General features: G+C 37.6%; 3 protein-coding genes across 6 annotated transcripts; 2 read left to right on the forward strand and 1 right to left on the reverse strand.

Annotated features, from left to right (window-relative positions):
- Positions 1 to 3,197: 3,197 nt before the first annotated feature.
- Positions 3,198 to 7,650, forward strand: LOC140759024 (IQ domain-containing protein IQM3). Its single transcript, XM_073095509.1, has 9 exons — positions 3,198 to 3,650; positions 3,773 to 3,881; positions 4,007 to 4,072; positions 4,343 to 4,431; positions 4,628 to 4,715; positions 5,293 to 5,439; positions 5,611 to 5,703; positions 6,815 to 6,916; positions 7,022 to 7,650. The coding sequence occupies exons 1-9, from the start codon at positions 3,391 to 3,393 to the stop codon at positions 7,562 to 7,564; spliced, it is 1,497 nt and encodes a 498-aa protein (XP_072951610.1). The 5' UTR covers positions 3,198 to 3,390; the 3' UTR covers positions 7,565 to 7,650.
- A 978-nt stretch (positions 7,651 to 8,628) lies between these two features.
- On the reverse strand, positions 8,629 to 12,030 carry LOC140759717 (protein BUD31 homolog 2). Its single transcript, XM_073096387.1, has 4 exons — positions 11,922 to 12,030; positions 10,867 to 11,013; positions 10,578 to 10,765; positions 8,629 to 8,899 (listed from the first exon to the last, which is right to left on the reverse strand). The coding sequence occupies exons 2-4, from the start codon at positions 10,958 to 10,960 to the stop codon at positions 8,744 to 8,746; spliced, it is 438 nt and encodes a 145-aa protein (XP_072952488.1). The 5' UTR covers positions 10,961 to 11,013; positions 11,922 to 12,030; the 3' UTR covers positions 8,629 to 8,743.
- A 743-nt stretch (positions 12,031 to 12,773) lies between these two features.
- Positions 12,774 to 17,256, forward strand: LOC140759178 (probable glycosyltransferase 2). Of its 4 annotated transcripts, XR_012104212.1 has the most exons (3): positions 12,777 to 14,339; positions 16,860 to 16,974; positions 17,080 to 17,256. XR_012104212.1 is itself a non-coding variant. In XM_073095811.1 (2 exons), the coding sequence occupies exon 1, from the start codon at positions 12,935 to 12,937 to the stop codon at positions 14,294 to 14,296; it is 1,362 nt and encodes a 453-aa protein (XP_072951912.1). In that variant the 5' UTR covers positions 12,774 to 12,934; the 3' UTR covers positions 14,297 to 14,339; positions 17,024 to 17,256. The 4 variants fall into 4 exon arrangements, 3 of the variants coding, with proteins under 3 accessions (XP_072951912.1, XP_072951990.1, XP_072951799.1); XM_073095811.1 differs by lacking the exon at positions 16,860 to 16,974 and having other exon boundaries at positions 12,774 to 14,339; positions 17,024 to 17,256; XM_073095889.1 differs by lacking the exons at positions 16,860 to 16,974; positions 17,080 to 17,256 and adding an exon at positions 14,427 to 14,662 and having other exon boundaries at positions 12,774 to 14,339.
- Positions 17,257 to 17,309: the final 53 nt, after the last annotated feature.

A 17,309-nucleotide genomic window follows, 5' to 3' on the forward strand; every position in this document is an offset into this window, starting at 1 on the left:
TTTCTTTTTTTTTTTGACTTGGTAACAAAAGGTATTTTAGGCATTGTATATTTGATTTAGTTAACTAATATATATGTATTACCTCCTCCGGTTATAAAATACCAATGTTAAAATATTTTAATAATTAAACTAAAAATATAAGGTTAAATAATAAGTGGCCGTGAGATAGAATATAAATAATAATAATAAAATGCTTTAGCTTCATTCTAAATAATGTACAGAGAAATTTGCATATGATATTCTATATTTTTAATAAAATTAAGATTTATATAAATAAATATATGTAAAAAATACTTTAAATTAAATATGAACTAACACTGTCTCAACATATGTGAATATTTATCAAATTTAAATTTTTTTAATATAATAACTAAAGTATTTTTAGTATAGCTCGAATAAGTATAACTTAACTTCGAGTATTTTTATAATACTTCTCGTATAGTTAATTTAATATATGAGTTTGATTAAGTTTAGCTAACAGATTTGACGATAAAATATTTTTAACATATATTTACTAAAATCATATTAATTGATATATAAATAATAAAAATAGAAAATGTAAACTATAATTTTGTTAAAATATGTGGTGCTATGTGCAAATTTGCATAAAAAAGTAAGCATTATTGTGACAAGGATTTCATTCGCCCGCAGCGCAACATTCTGATTCCAAGAGTGAGCATCACTCGGAAGCCGGTGGGAAGATAACTCCAAAAACGTCAAGTGAGCGGCGTCCGTCCACTACCCCATCGGCCATCGCTGAAACTCACTTCCCACTTTCGCCAATAAAGACCCGGGGAGAGTGTCTCACTTCCCACTGCCAGGAAAGTGGCCAGAAGCTTCCAGTAAGACTGACTTTCTTAAGAGCACTTAGGAGGAACTTAGGATGTGAACTAATTAAGATTGACTTCATTAATGGCATTTGTCGTCTGGCAATTAAATTAGATTTTGTTGATAAAAAGTGCACTATATTACATCAACTGGAACTTAATTTATAGCTAAGCATCTCATTAAGCCATCCTCTTCCTAAGATAAACACAATTTTAAATGACCCATGGGAAACTTGTGGTATATTATATCGCCAATTGCTTTGGCTTACATCCTCCTATCTATTTTGACTAGCTTAATTTACTGCATGGAAGGAGAAAAACTAAATAAATTCCAAACAAGTGGATTGAGTTCTTTGACTCCCTGCTCCAAAATCATATTAAATATTATTAAAGAATAATAATACTAATTATTTTGTATTTTAACGCTGCATTCTTAGTCTTAAAATACAAGTATCGGATCTATAAATCTTACCATTTAGTATATAATTATCTTCTAATTCACCATTTTTTCGCTTCTTAGCTTGCCTTTCGAGATAAAAAATAATGATAAGATAATTTATTTAAAAATGTGATGAGTTAATATGATATGTTATCCCTAATTGCATTCAAATCGGTGGTCAAAATTTTCAGAGTAACAGGGTCAGAAAAGCTAATCTTTGTAGTAGAAAAGAAGGGAAAAAGTAAAAAAAATGTGACCATATATAATGTCATGGAGCAAACCAATCATACAAGTGCAATAATATGGACTCATCCCTGGAAGGGGAAAAACACACACATCTCATAAGAACAATGTGATTGTGATTTTAATATATATATATATATATATATATATATATTTCTTATCTCACTTTTCTAATATAACCTTTTCAATTAAGTCAATCGAAGTTTTAATTTTATGATATCCAGTAGATGATGTGATTTTAGGGGTTGTTTTTGGAGATTTAATTTGACTATTAAATTAAATATATTCCTCCAGAATTTAACTTTAATGATTTAATCATGTGATTAAAGAAGTAAACTATAATTTACCTTAATTTTTAAAACACCGACTTCCTCTGATATATAAAAACAAGTGCTGGACAATTATAGTCGATTATCCTCACCCGTACTTGTGTAATAGACGACAAGCTAGTGAACTTATAACTTATAATTATCATATATTTATACACATGTAATAATTATGGTAACACATTTATATTTTTAATTTAAGTACGGCTAAGATTATTAAAAAGAATCTTACACTAATTAATACGTTCACATATATGCGTTTGACGACATGGGAATTTGAATCCCTCTCAAACCTGCGATACGAAATAGAATCATTTAGTATAGCTGTAAGTGTATAATTATTTATATCGGCTAAAGTATAAATATATATAGATATATATAAGAGGCAAGTGGTGCCAGGTTCTATGAAATCACATCAATTCGGAGGTCCACCTCATTGAAATGTCTCTCGCCAACATTTTGTTGGGAGAAAAGCTACGTGATGACAAAACAAGGCTTAATTAATAATTTATGGTACAAGTGCGTTGAAAATTAGTGATTTTTACAAATCATGTCGTACATATTTTTTAAATATTTTATAATCTTATTTTTTTTATTTTTTTAAGTAAATTTTATTTTAATATTCTGACGTTACTAACTAACTAGCGTTTACTAAAATACCTCTATCATTTTTTCTTAATTTATATATCTCTCAACGTCACCGCTAACTTTCCTCGTCTTTTCCTCGCTCATTCTCCACTTCTTCTCTCCTTCTTCTATAGGAAGAGAAAGAGAAAACGAAGAAGACAACAATTATTTTTAAGTATTTTATACATCATCTAAATTAATTTAAGATATTAAATAATAATTATGGAGAAAAAGTATCTTAAAAATGAGTGTGAATTATAAAATAAATAAAATATATGATATAATTTATGAAAATCCCTAAAAATTAATAAAACACTAAATTGTCCTCTCAACTAAGTTGCTCTCTCCTAAGTTTTCGTTAATACTTCTATAATTTATAATTCCCAACGAAGCTACGCATGCTCGTACTGATCCTTACGTCTTAGTTGAAAGATGTGCACGAGAAATATAAGGTAAAACTCATATGTCCGGAGATTCTGATAAGATTTGGAGACTTCTTATTTGGCAAATTCAACGAGAAATCCAACTGCAACCTAAACGCAGGGTATGGATGGATAAAAATCTTGTTAAAATTGCTGGGGAATAGGTTCTCCAGGTCAGCATTTTTGAACTCTTCCGTCCTAGTTAGTCTACGCTGACTTGGACCTGGTCGGTGGGGCCCAATCCTCTTCCGGTCCTTCCCACCTCATCACCAACCGCATGCCCAGCCTACTAATAAATAAACGGGCTGCTGCCGTCGTTCGCTCTCCCAGAATAATACCACCATTTTTATTCGCCCCGCGAATAAAAATCTGAGGGAGTTTATCCTCCGCACAGAATAGTGCCGGAATAAGTTCCCATCCCTCTAGATAACCCCGCTGTTAAATCTCTCTCTCTCTCTCTCTCTCTGCCCAGTCTCCTCCTCTGTTCTTGCCTTTATCCGATCTCAATGGAGGTGGAGGCGATCGCTGGTCACGCTTTCGACCGCCCGCCCCCTGCATTCATGGAGCCGAACCGTCTAGAAGCCCATCCGGATCCGGCGGCGGAGGTGGAGGTGGGGGCGGGGACGGAGGCGACCGACACTCCCCAGCCGCCGATCTCGGAGAGATCCGAGTCGTGCGTCGCGGCCACGAAGCTGCAGAAGGTGTACAGGAGCTACCGCACCCGGCGCAAGCTAGCCGACTCCGCCGTCGTTGCCGAAGAGCTCTGGTATTTCTTCCCCCCGTCGTTCTTTTTCCTTGTTTTGCTTCCTTTTCTTTCTCTCTCTCTCTCTCTCTCTCTATATATATATATATAAATTTATTGCTCATAATATTTGGATCTTTGGGTAGGTGGCAGTTGATAGATTTCGCGCGGCTTAACCACAGCACGATTTCCTTCTTCAATAAGCCGGAGACGGCGGTCTCGCGGTGGACCCGAGTTAGCTTGAATGCCTCCAAGGTTTTTGCGATACTTTTAGGGATTCTATTTGTGTACTTTATTCCCGTGATTTGGAGATGAGATTTACTATATTTACATATTTGGTGGTGGCCGTGATTTTTGATCTTCGACCGTTCTCTTTCCAGGTTGGTCATGGGTTATCTCAGGATGCTCGAGCCCTCATGCTGGCCTTTCAACACTGGATCGAGGCTGTGAGTCTTATTTGTTTTCACACACGCTTTATATTTCTTGTACAAAAGGTGTACAGTTTGTTTCTTCTCCTAAAATTAGTTGACTATTTTATGGTTGTTGATCTGGTAGAATTTACTTCCAAGTAAAATTCAAATAGTTATGGTAAATCAATTTTATGGTGAATACAGTTTTTTCCATCCGACCCTACTTATGTTGCAATCTTTGAGGAGGTGTTTCTAGTTCTGAATTGTTTTCTGAAGACACTTATTGTATATGGTTTGGGTGTGTAGATCGATCCACGGCATCGCTACGGGCACAACCTGCACTTCTACTATGATGAATGGTGTGGAAGCCAGGCTGGCCAACCTTTCTTCTACTGGTGAGCATCATGTAGTGGTTTTCGCTGTATCTTCTGCTTTGTTGTATTTATTTGACCTACTTTCTCAGTTTCTTGTCCTTAAGAAATGAGAAAACCGGATTCATTTGTATCCATTTCTAGTAGATTCATTTTATTTTATTATCAGGTTAGTGATTGGTATATGGTATATCCTCTCAAAGATATCACGTTTGTACAGGCTAGATATTGGAGATGGGAGAGATGTCGATCTTAAGGAATGTCCAAGGTCGCTGCTGCGGAAGCAGTGCATTAAATATCTTGGCCCTGTAAGATATCTTGTCTCAATTTTATTTGCTGTCTAAAGATGATTAGGTCAGGCTTACCATGGTGATGTCCAAAACCAGCCTCTGCTTAAAATCTTCCCCTTGTGCCGGTGTTTTCATTAGGCATGATATCATATTATTGGTACTTTAGGTATGTACTGCAATCGAAAGGATTTTCAGAGGTAAGTTATGAGAACATATTTAACCTGCATAATGGTGGCAGAGCTTGAGGCTCCTGATAAGGTGGGGTTCAAGGAAGTGAATATCTGCATAGCCTTACTCCAATTGCTGGAAATGCCATTTTCGCGACTCATGTGTAATCACGAGAGTCAATCAAAGTGCAAATTATTCTCTATGAGGGATAAGATGGAGCGTCCTCAATGACGAGACACCATTAATAACTAGTTTTGTTTATCATCACTCCATTTTCTTGAGAACAGGAGCACCAGCGGCAATGCTTATAGTGTGGATAATGAACTAATTTGCCACTTACTCAGAGGAATACTAGAGCTGCTTTGTTGCTGCTTTCATTTCTTTGGCTGACATTGCAATTCTAATGTATGTTAACAAACTTTTGCAGAAAGAACGAGAGCACTATGAGTATGTCGCGGTGGATGGAAGAGTTGTACACAAACAAACTGGAGAGCTTCTTGATACAACTAAAGGATCTGAAGGGGCAAAGTGGATTTTTGTAATGAGCACAACAAAGAGACTGTATGCTGGCCAGGTATATTCTAACTTAAACAAGAACTTCTAGACACACTAAGCTGGAAAATCTAAAATTTATGAGCAATGAACATTTGACAAATCTTATCTATTGAGTGTTTGATTTAATGTTTATCTTATTTTTTTAATTTACTGTCCAAGTATGTTTATTGATAATTTCTATCTTGTCCAGAAAAAGAAGGGAATATTTCACCATTCCAGCTTCTTAGCAGGAGGTGTCACCATAGCAGCTGGAAGGTTTAGTGCACAAGAGGGAATTCTTAAGGTAACTTCAAAAGGCTCATATCAATGAGCTTTATCTTGTTGCATAGGGATATTATATAATTATTGTAAATACATAATAAGTTTTTGGTAGTCTTGTTTGCTTGTGCTATTCTTGCCTTACCGATACATATATTATGTAAGAGGCTGGAAGAAATATGTCTGGTTGTCTTAAGACTATTAAACTCTTATCTTGACGTTCATGTGGCCACAACATCCATGAACAGACGTTACATTTAAGTAGTGAACATAGTACCTACTGTACATATCTTCCAATTTTTCTGTTTCTTCTATGTTCCTCTTCTTCTTGTGGTTCAGGAACTCAATCCGTTTCAAAATTCATACCCAGAAAATTCACTGTAATGTCTATAACATACTAGTGACAGCAAATGTTTTAAACAAGGTTATTAAGAAGTAAATTATGATCAAGACTACCATCTTATGATGCTATGGTAGCACTTTATCTTATACTTCCATCTGTGACAAGTGATTTTTAACTTGACAAAATTTTGTTCAGTTATAGTGTTATTTTCTTTCCATATGGAAAGACAGTCTTAGCAGTTGCATAAATAAATCTGATGATATTGGAGATTAGGTGTTCAATGTCATGTGCAATATGCCTCCTAAGCTGGAACACGTGGCCACACCTTTGAGATATAATCTTAGCAGTTCCAGTTTCTGAGTATTAATAAAAATAGAAGGCCACGCATAAACAATAATGTAACCATTTGGCTGATCGCACTGTAGGTCTAATTTTCCATAATATCACACGATCTGATGCAAGTCAATACATTGTTCTTTTATGTTCCAGAAGATCTCTATATATGATAGTATACTCAATGGACTCTACTTATATACATGAATTCTTATTGTCATATTTGCCTTTCTGAAAGTGCATATCATATTGAGCTCTGATATCTCTGTGATTCCAGAATATGTGGGCCTACAGGGCTCAGATATACTGTTGCAAGTCAATACATTGTTCTTTTATGTTCCAGAAGATCTCTATCTATGATAGTATACTCAATGGACTTATATACATGAGCTCTTGATTGTCATATTTGCTTCTCTGAAAGTGCATATCATATTGAGCTCTGATATCCCTGTGATTGCAGAATATTTGGGCCTACAGTGGCCATTACCGCCCAAATGAGGAGAACCTCGACAACTTCTTAGACTTCTTAAAAGAGAATGGAGTTAATCTGGACGAAGTTCAGGTATAAAATTCAGGAGACCAATAGCTTCTAATACCCACTCGAACTATTTCTACCCTCTTTACTCCAAAATGCAATCTTGTATACTAAGTCTTATTTCATGCTCAGGTGCGGTCATCTTCCAACGAAGACTACTATGATGATCCAAAACAAGCTCAAGCAGAAAAGGTGATCGACATTATGACAATTCCCAAACCTCCACAGCTTGTAATGCCTAAAGAGTTGGTGAAAAACAAACCCATGGAGGAAACTGAAGGCATTGATCGGGCTAGTGAAGTGAAAGCAACTTACAAAAGAACTTTATCTGGTGGTCTGCAGAGCCCAAGAGCTGAGGTACCAAAGAAGGCAATATTAGAGAGGATCAAGTCCAAGAGAGAATCAAAATCCTACCAGCTGGGGCATCAACTTTCCTTGAAATGGTGCAGTGGAGCTGGTCCAAGGATTGGATGTGTTGCAGACTATCCACTGGAGCTCAGGCTCCAAGCTCTGGAGTTTGTTGATCTCTCACCTAGGGTGACCACTCCATCCAATTCGCGGAGGTTTTTCCCGTGCTTATCACCGAGCTCTAACATCTCTCCGACATTGGCTATGTCACCAACCACCATGGCTTCGGCACCACCATACACTCTGCGACCGACTTTTTCCATATAACTTGTTCTACGTCATGTTGATCGAACTTGCTAGTGCAGAGACCAATCATGTTTATTAACCCTTTTTATACTAGCTCCATGACTATCTATCTGAACGTGCCACTACAATTGAGATCTATATTGCATGTTTATATTTAAAGAAGTTTTTGCTATCTTGCAAAATAATAAATATAATTATAACGGGCAGGAAATGTTCTTCCAGATGATCAACCACCAGTTAAATGCATTCTGATTCATAGTTTCCACCAAGACTACATTGCGTAGAGGCTAGAGCAGTATCATGTAAGACGAAATTGTTGTACTATAACTCAGATGGATCTGTTTGGTTAAATGCAGCTGCAGCCTGAAATCGTTGCCATTATCTCTCGTTTTCCTTTCATCAGAAAAGATAGCAAGAGAGCTATCCCAAAACTCTCTGTACAAAGGATCTGATCCTTCCAAAGAGAGGATTATAGATACAGATCAGGTGGCAAGACATTACACAAGTAGACGATTCCAGATTTACAAGCAAAACCAACAAACCCATCAGTCAATCTGTTGGCTTCCTAAGATAATAATATAGCGTAGCAATAAGAGCAGGAATAAAATAGTTATCATTGCCCTCATAGATTCAACCTCCATTTACCCAGTTATAAGCAAAGGTAATGGTTGCCATTATCTCACGTAGAGTTACATGCTTCATCTTAAATTTGCCACCATAGGCTGGTTTTCTCGAATGTATGGTTTAATAGGTAGATTGACAAAATTTCAAAGGCAAACTCCAGATTTTACAAAATTATAATAAGTGGTTCCTAATGGCTGTAATCTGGATTAAGGAACAAGAAAATAATTTACACCCAGCTGAAGCATGATGAAATCTGAAAGCAGAATTAAGTTATAAAATCTTAACTCTCTCTCAAAAAAATAAAAATAAAAACAAAAATAAAATAAAACCTGAACTTTTCTCCAGCCCGTCAACCCAAATACAAGCACCATATGCACGTGTAAACACTAAAGAGGAAGAGCTAGAACTAGATGAACGAAATCTGAGTGCATCCAACAGGGGTGGCATTTTTCAAATAGAGATATAGAAAGCAAAAGTTTTTTTATCCCCAGCAAACGAGAATTAGCATACAAATATCTGAAAGTTGGTAGTACAATACACATTGCAAAAGAACTTAAAGGTACTCGAACACAACGATCAATCTCCACTTGCACATCCCCTGCATCCACAATGAACACATTCTATAACTTTTTCTTCCCTCAGATGTTTAGGAACCCTACAAACGCAAGTGGTTGCAAAGTTGTGGTCTCTTGTCTGCATGCAGCGTAGACAGCAAAGGCGTTCATAACCTGGCTGCAATAGTCAACAGAAAAGGGTATCAATATGAAGTAGCAAAAAAGATGACAGTTTTAGAACAGATACTTCACATGATTACAGAAGTAAATAACAAATCACAACATGCAAGAACAGTTCGAAATCAGGTAATGGGCATGAAATCCGAAAAGACAAAATCTCAGAGAACAAGAGAGAGGAGGAAAGACACATATCATTTCGTAACAACAAAGACAATTGGAATAAAAGGAAAAAATTGCAACAGAAGAATTTACGTCCTAAATTTCTTGTGTATAAGTAGTCAACCATTACCTATCACTTTGCAAGTGACACTCAAACTATTGGGTGCACTAGCCTTGAAGCCTTTACCACCATGTCAGATACATCAGACAAGTTTGCATGCACAAGCATGAAAAATCTGATCAGCGAACTTCACGAAATGTTTCCAAGCTAGAAGATTACCAAATAAGTCATACTATAAAATTATCTTTCAAGAGTCTAAACAATGTTTATAATAACTTAATTAAAGGTGGACCTGCTGTGCAGAAGTATATATGTTCTAAAAAGGACATAGTTAGATCAATTTTTGTTCAATGTTTTTAAAGGCGCTCCTGATGGCCACTATGGTGGGGCAGCACACCGACCACCCTGCCATCCATTGATGGCAGATGGTTATAAATATGGTAAAATATTTCATATATTGATGGAAGCAGTTGGGTAGTATGGCTTAAGATATAAGCATGCATCTATAGATGAGTTGCGTGAGCTACTTTTGAATAAGCAAGTGGTTAAAATAAATGATGATTTGGATAATCATATGGTTGTATGAGAAAAAAAGTAACTGCTCAGCTATAACTAAAGCTTGGACAAATTGAAAAAAATAGAAGCATCATAAATTTATGTGTTAGCTGTGAGTTGAGGGTTAGTTTTTATGTTCTATTGATTGCTCTAAAAACTCACATATATGTGAATACATTCATTTGGTTGTTATGGATCTATAATTGTGAACTTATTATGAATTTTAATAATTTTAATTCTTTGATCATGTTATTTGTTTTAGATTTTTAGTTGTGATTCCTATTAACTTGTTATGATTTTGCTAATTTTAAAATTTTAATCATATTGTTTGTTTTGGATATTTTATTGTGATTCTTGTGAACTAATTATGAATTTGATAACTTAAAATCTTTGATCATGTTATTTGTTTTGGATATTTAGTTGTGATATTTGTGAACTTATTATAGTTGTGAATTATGAATTGTAAATTGTGATTATGTTATCTGATATTGTGACATAGTGCATCATTACAAATTTTATATAGACTATATTAGTATAAAAATTATAAATATACCATATATAATTAGTTTTAATTTTTTTATACAAAAGATGCTAGACCGCTTTGTCAGCCGCCTTCTACCTTAGCGCTAGACAATAGGGTGATCGACCGCCATCCGTGGCCGCCTTTCAAAACATTGTTTTTGTTTATGCTACAAGGGATCACAGGACAATAAAACCCAATTATTGTTTAACTAGCCTCCATAATCACCATAAAACAGACACAAGAAGAATTGTTTTAGCACAGGAACAATGAAAAGCAAGAAGTCGATTCCGACATTGACATAATAGCATGTAGACAAATGAATTCACGGAGAGAATTGGAAAGCCTGAGGATAAAACATGAAAGAAGATGCAGATTTACCTTTTTCCATTTTGCAATCAGATTGCGATCTGCATAGCCCTGATCAAGGCAGAATTCATACAACTCTTTGGATATTTCCTTCCTCCTGTAGTAAAGATCATATATATAGCGACTTTTCTGATGCGCTATCTGGAAGATAGGCCAGAGTGCTTCACACTTTCTCTTCCCGTCGTGTGGATCATTTTCAGCTGCTCAAAAGATGAACTTTAAGTAAGCATGGAACACATAATTAGAATAAATAAATATGACACACATAAAGTAAGGGGATGAACTGGCCAAGAACACTGACCTTCTCTCATTTTTGCTTCCAGATCACGAAGTGTAGGCTCAATAAGCTCCCATCCCTCTGGATATTTTACCCGGCTTGTCTTTATTTTAGGCATGTTATTAGAAAGAACAGTTCTCAACCTTGTCTTTTCAAACTCGTAAAGTTAATCTGCATGTTGATATGCAACAGAGAACAAGTAAGACATTTTGAAAACTCTGACATTAAAATGGAAGATAACAGAAAATTTTTGCAAAAAAAATAAGATAATCCTACTAATGACGATTATTTAAAGAAGTCTGCGCATTTATATAGAAGGAAAGACAACTCAAGATATTAAATGCATGATATGTACCATGATAGTTTACCAAGTTTGCAGTGCATCATCACATAGGACAAAAATATTTCTAATCCTTTTTCACATGCAAGATATTTCAGAATTCTTGGTTCTTAATTTGTTTTATGAGCGATTCTTTTAGCATAGGCTGTGGGTCAAAAAATCTATATATATATATATATATATATATATATATATATCATCAGAATTCAGAACTGCTAACTGCTCATCAGCACCAATTAAAATTTAAAATTATGAGGCGATACTCCTCTCCAGTTTGAAGCCTAGGAATTGTGCCAAATTATACTATCTATAAACTGTACTGTTGAATATATCAAGAGTTATAAACCCTCTGTTCAGTAAAAAAGAAAATCCTTTCGTACTGCTAGAAAAGCCACGTCAGTCATCAGCACGAACTCCTCATCCTACTTCGCAAAACTAACCACACGCAGTTGGGCAGAATAAAACCCCTAATTCAATTCTTCTCTCTAAGTACTTCTAGCAACTAAAAGGGAAATTACCGAGAAAGATGTTACCCACTTCAAAATGCAATCTTTTCTTCACAGATCTCTTCACCAAAGGAGTAAGGTTTTCCGGATCAGCTACTTAGGGTTTATAATACTTAAGACTAGGGTTTCGGCTGGGATTCGAGAAGAAGGGAACGAGACCGAAGTCTCAGGAGGGTCGTACTCCTAGTACGATCTCGGGCTAGAATAAGGGTTTCGGATGAGAAGATACGTACCTTCGTCGGAGGAGGAATGAGAGAATGAGAGAGATAGAAACTAGCTCGGCGATGCGAGCGAGGACGACGAGAGGACCGGAGGCGAGACCGGTTCACTTTACCCTCCTGGATACTCTTATAGTAACTTTTTGATAATTTTATGTTTAAATATTAATAAATAAAAAGGAAAAGATGCTCTTAATTAGTAATAATGTAGTTTTTCTAATATAGGTCGGAAATACGGATATATATTTTTAGTAATACATGCAAAAAGAAATATTTTTTTATTTGTATGATTAAAATATAATATAATATATGTTGATTATTTTGAACACGTGATTGAGTTTTTCTCAAAATTGGTGTTATGATAAGCTTTGCTAATCTTTGGTTATTACTATCATTGCAATTCTATTTGTTCTTGTATCGCACGGAACAATATAGTAGCTAATTAACTTTCATTGGTATATATATATATATATATATATATAAATTTTTAGAGATAGAGGAATATCGGCATAAATAAATAATTGTATAATTAATGGGAAATTTGTAAAAATAAATTAGAGTGAGGCCAGTTTTCAATTTCTTTTGCATATGGGAGGCAATAAAAAAGAAAACCCCAGATCAGCTCGTAGTTTCTCTCAGCACACCTTATTACTTACTTATTATTAGTGGTAAGCTGGTAGGCCTACGATCCTTAACCACCAACATAAAATAAATAGAGAAATTAAGACCTTAAAAAAAAAAAAGACTCCAGCGCGAATCTTAAAGCAACGCCTCGTTACACCCCAATCACATACAACGACCCTAACCATGTTGTCAAATCAACAGCGCGCTGCCACGTGCCCCTTTCGAAACGCACTCCCTCCATCTCTCTATCTGTAGTAGGTCGCTGACTTTTTACTTTACCGGCGTTCGTGCAACCCTGGTTCGATCCGATCCAAGAGACGACAACTGGACAAGCACGACGAGGAGGAGCAAGTCGAGCAGAGCAACCGAGGAAGCGACCCCGGCGAGCGCGCGCGCCTCCAGCCATGGGCCAAGACGGGCCCGGGTACAAGTCCGGTCCTATCCGTCCCATCCTCCCTTCCTCTGCCTCCTCCCGCTCCCGCCTATCCCGCGGCCGCCAGATCAAGAAGACCTTCAATAACCTCAAGGTCACCGTCCTCTGCGGCCTCGTCACCCTCCTCGTTCTCCGCGGCACCATCGGTGTCGGCCACCTCGGCCTCCCCTCCTCCGACGACTCCGACGCCAAGGTCATCGAGGACATCGACCGGATCCTCCGCGAGATCCGCTCGGACTCCGACCCGGACGACGACCTCCCTATTCTTTCCTCCTCCAATTCCACTGCCCCCCTTAACTCCACCACCTCCTCCTCGTCCAACTACACCCTCGGCCCCAAGATTTCCGACTGGGACGATCAGCGCCGCCGCTGGCTCCTCCAAAACCCCGCCTTCCCTTCCCGGGTCTCCAGCGGCTCCCCGCGAATCCTCCTCGTCACCGGATCCCCGCCCAACCCGTGCGACAACCCGATCGGCGACCATTACCTCCTCAAATCCCTCAAGAATAAGATCGACTACTGCCGCCTCCACGGCATCGAGATCGTCTACAACATGGTCCACCTCGACCGCGAGCTCGCTGGGTACTGGTCCAAGCTCCCCTTGCTCCGCAAGCTCCTTGTCTCCCACCCGGAGATCGAGTGGATCTGGTGGATGGATAGCGACGCTCTATTCACCGATATGGCCTTCCAGATCCCGCTATCTAAGTACGATAACCATAACCTCGTTATCCATGGATACCCTGATCTCCTATTCGAGCAACATTCCTGGATCGCGCTCAACACCGGTAGCTTCCTCCTCCGCAATTGCCAGTGGACGTTGGATCTCCTCGACGCCTGGGCGCCGATGGGGCCGAAGGGGTTCATCCGCGATGAGGCTGGCAAGGTCCTTACAGCGAATCTTAAAGGAAGGCCGGATTTTGAGGCCGACGACCAGTCTGCGCTTATTTACCTCCTCCTCTCGCAGCGGGATAAGTGGATGGATCAGGTTTTCGTGGAGAATTCTTACTATCTCCATGGGTTCTGGGCAGGGCTGGTGGATAAGTATGAGGAGATGATGGAGAAGCACCACCCGGGGCTCGGGGACGAGCGGTGGCCGTTCGTCACCCATTTCGTCGGGTGCAAGCCGTGCGGGAGCTATGGGGATTATCCGGTGGAGAGGTGCCTGAATAGTATGGAGAGGGCATTTAATTTCGCCGATAACCAGCTGCTCCGGCTGTACGGGTTCGCGCACAAGGCACTGTCCAGCCCCAAGATTAAGAGGATCAGGGATCAGACAGCGAGGCCCCTGGAGGAGAAGGACAATCTTGACCCTGAAGCCAGAATAGTTGCTCGATGAGCTCGTTGGCCGGCTTCCGGTGCAATTCTGCTGTTTTTAAGAGGTCAGATTTGTGGGTTTTATTAAGCATTTGATGTTAACTCTTCTTATGAATGAAATTTAAACTTTGCAAAGGGTTTTCTAAATCAAGGTATAAGGAAAAAGGGATATTTCCATTTCATCTTCACATGCTGAGTTTCCATTGAACAATCAAGACTGGAGAGACTGCTAACTATATATTTGTTCATGTTCCATATGAAACAAATAAGAAATCAATGCAGAAGAACCTACAAAGTGATACCTTTTGCAGGACAGCTCCATTCCACTGTAAAGACAATTTAGATTGTAACACGTTAAAGATATCTTTACCAAGATCTATTTCCAAGATTTCATGAGCATGGACATTTCAGTTTCCAGCAAGAAAGAAAATATTATTTTTCTTTACTGTCTAGACTCGTAGAAGCTGATTTTTGTAACTCCTTTGCAGTGAAAATTCATTTTATTATCTGACTGTTTCCGGAGTATCTTTCTGATAAGGAAAAATACGTCTGTTTTGTAACTCCTTATCAATACGTCTGATAAGGAAAATATGCTTTGTACACGTTCTAAGTCCCTATGTTCCTCTCTAAATTGTACATCTCTGTTGCTCCCCAAATTGCTAAAATGCTAGATGTATTGAGCACCCCTTTCCTCTTTCTTTCCACCACTAAGCTGCAGGAAGAGAGGGCAAGATGCAGGAGTACCATCATATCATCCTCTTGAAGTGTTCTTCTTCTTTGATGTAGAAAGAAAGACTTAAGAAGTAAAGGAAGGGTAAGAAAGTGAGGTAGTTATAGATAAAAGGTTATTGAAGCACTTTGTATATAGCTCAATGTCAACTTCTGGAACTTCCTGCACTGTGTTAATTGAAAGAAAGAAAAAGAGCAAGGATAAGAGAAAAAGCATTGGATTGAAGAGATAGATGGAGGAAGAAAAAGAAGGGGATGAGATAGACGTGAACAAGAAAAAGAAGGGGATAGACTTATATAGGGATTAGAAAGACAGATACCGAAGATAAAAGGGAGGGATACGCAGTTGTCGATGCAGGTTTCTCCCTGCAAATTAGTAGTTACAAAGACATGAGTAATCTGCAGACTTATCGAACACCGTATGTTTATATCTGGAGGTGAATAGGAAGCTAAGTTGGAAACTTGTTGGGAAGCTAAACCAGAAAAGTTTCCAAATTTAGCAAGTTATGAAATAATTTATTTTTTAAAAGGCAACATACTCCAGAGGCACACGAAGTATGACCCTGCTGAAGTGGAAGGGGAGTTTCTTTCATGTGACGGGCAAAAGCATGATTCTTACTGTCATGAGGGAACTTTTCTTCAGCATTTAGACATTGATATCCAAATTAAGAAATAGATTCAAGTAAAAATAAGTCTACAAGTCTCTACAAATCTGAAAAGAGACGTTACTAATTGGGAAGAGATGAATAGTGTGCTAGAACGCAAATGCTTTCCATGAATTATTACAGAACCTTCACGTTTAGTTTCATGAACTTTCACTGTAGTGGATGTTGTGGATATGTTCATTGGGAAATAGAAGTAACTCTCAGATGATAGTGTACGAAAAATTGTCTCAAAAGAGAAGTTGCAGTTGCTGAAGAAATTCTAGTATTTACACTTCTAAAAGATTCACTTCTTGACTTAGTTGATGAACTAGAACAAGTAGACTTAGAATTTTCAAATGGTGAAGAGTGTTCTTACATCCATGAAAACATAGATAATAAGGATAGATGGTTATAAGCCATATTGGATAAATAAGATCTCGCTCTCAATCTCAGAGAGCGAGATTCAGAGGCCAGTGGCTGTTAATTATAGTGAACTCAGCAGAGAGGCTGGAGAAGCCTTTTAAGGTACTTTCTGATGTGGCAATCAGCCACATTCTTCTAAATTTTGATTTTTGAAATCATGGGGGCTGTTGAATAATCTGATCACGAAGCTGCTTTCAACAAATATTGAAGCACCTTACAAAAGAGTTTTGAGAAATTCTATCTATAGTAACCTGTGGCTGTTAGTTTTACTTTGTGAGAAGCCTTCATCTAATCTTTTGCCTGGTGGTTTTACTTGATGAAAAACCTTGTCAGCCTGTATAACCTGTCAGGATGGAAGTCAAATATAGATAAGTTTGGGAGATTTCTACGGCTGATATTGAAACAAAAGTTCATCTAAGGCCTTTCAGGTTACTTGCTGGCTCGCATGACTTCAATTTGTGAGTTTGTAGGGGCATAACTATGAGAAATCATCATGAAGTATTTTGTAAAGATTCATGAATTCACAAATGATTTGTGACCATCTGTGGTCTGTTTACTTGTTGAAAAATCTCATCATCTGAATATAAAATTTTCTACCTGCTTACCATGTTTTCAGTTGGAAATGGATATTGTACAAATGAAGTTGTGTCCTAAAACACTTTCTGGTACTTTTCGTTTGCATTTTTGTAAAGTGATTTCTAACCGAGATCGAACAAGTAGTCTTTTTACAGTTTGGTTTCTCCAATATGCAAATTTTGTAGAGCTCATCTCTTTGATTTCGCTTTGCAGCTTGTGACAGATTACAAGTTACTCCTCATTGTTCTGTTTCCTAGTTAAGAATGCAAGTATTATTCGTTTGTCGTACATGGAAATTCCAGAGATTAGACCTTTCAACCTATTTGAGGTATGCAGTTTTTGAGATGTGTTTTGGTATATATTTCAAAATTTGACAGGAAACCAGGGTTTTAAACTTGGATTCTTAGAATTGGCGAGGATTGAAAATTTTCAGGAGAAAGAGTCCGAGGAGACTGCTGTTTGAGCTCCCAAATGTGATAATGTAGGACTCAGTGCTTAAGACTGGGAATCTAATCTACTTGTATTTGATTTTTTGCAAATCACTACGTGTCTCACACGATTTAATGCAAAAAGTATATATATATACTTTTTCTCGTTAACTTTGAGTTTAGCTTAATCTGTTAAAATATACAGATCTCTTTATATTGTGGAAAGAAGTATGAT

Source organism: Typha angustifolia, chromosome 1 (assembly GCF_048772165.1).
Source record: "Typha angustifolia cultivar Huaian chromosome 1, ASM4877216v1, whole genome shotgun sequence".
NCBI classification, from domain to species: Eukaryota; Viridiplantae; Streptophyta; class Magnoliopsida; order Poales; family Typhaceae; genus Typha; species Typha angustifolia.

Excerpts from the sequence above, each read along its gene's own strand:
- LOC140759024 (XM_073095509.1), top strand. The coding sequence starts at position 3,391 with ATGGAGGTGGAGGCGATCGCTGGTCACGCTTTCGACCGCCCGCCCCCT. Across the intron at positions 4,432-4,627 it reads GGCCAACCTTTCTTCTACTG|GCTAGATATTGGAGATGGGA; the intron begins GTGAGCATCATG and ends ACGTTTGTACAG. Across the intron at positions 5,704-6,814 it reads CACAAGAGGGAATTCTTAAG|AATATTTGGGCCTACAGTGG; the intron begins GTAACTTCAAAA and ends CTGTGATTGCAG.
- LOC140759717 (XM_073096387.1), bottom strand. The coding sequence starts at position 10,960 with ATGCCTAAAATAAAGACAAGCCGGGTAAAATATCCAGAGGGATGGGAG. Across the intron at positions 10,766-10,866 it reads GGAAGCAAAAATGAGAGAAG|CTGAAAATGATCCACACGAC; the intron begins GTCAGTGTTCTT and ends TCTTTTGAGCAG. Across the intron at positions 8,900-10,577 it reads TGATTGCAAAATGGAAAAAG|CCAGGTTATGAACGCCTTTG; the intron begins GTAAATCTGCAT and ends TGACTATTGCAG.
- LOC140759178 (XM_073095811.1), top strand. The coding sequence starts at position 12,935 with ATGGGCCAAGACGGGCCCGGGTACAAGTCCGGTCCTATCCGTCCCATC.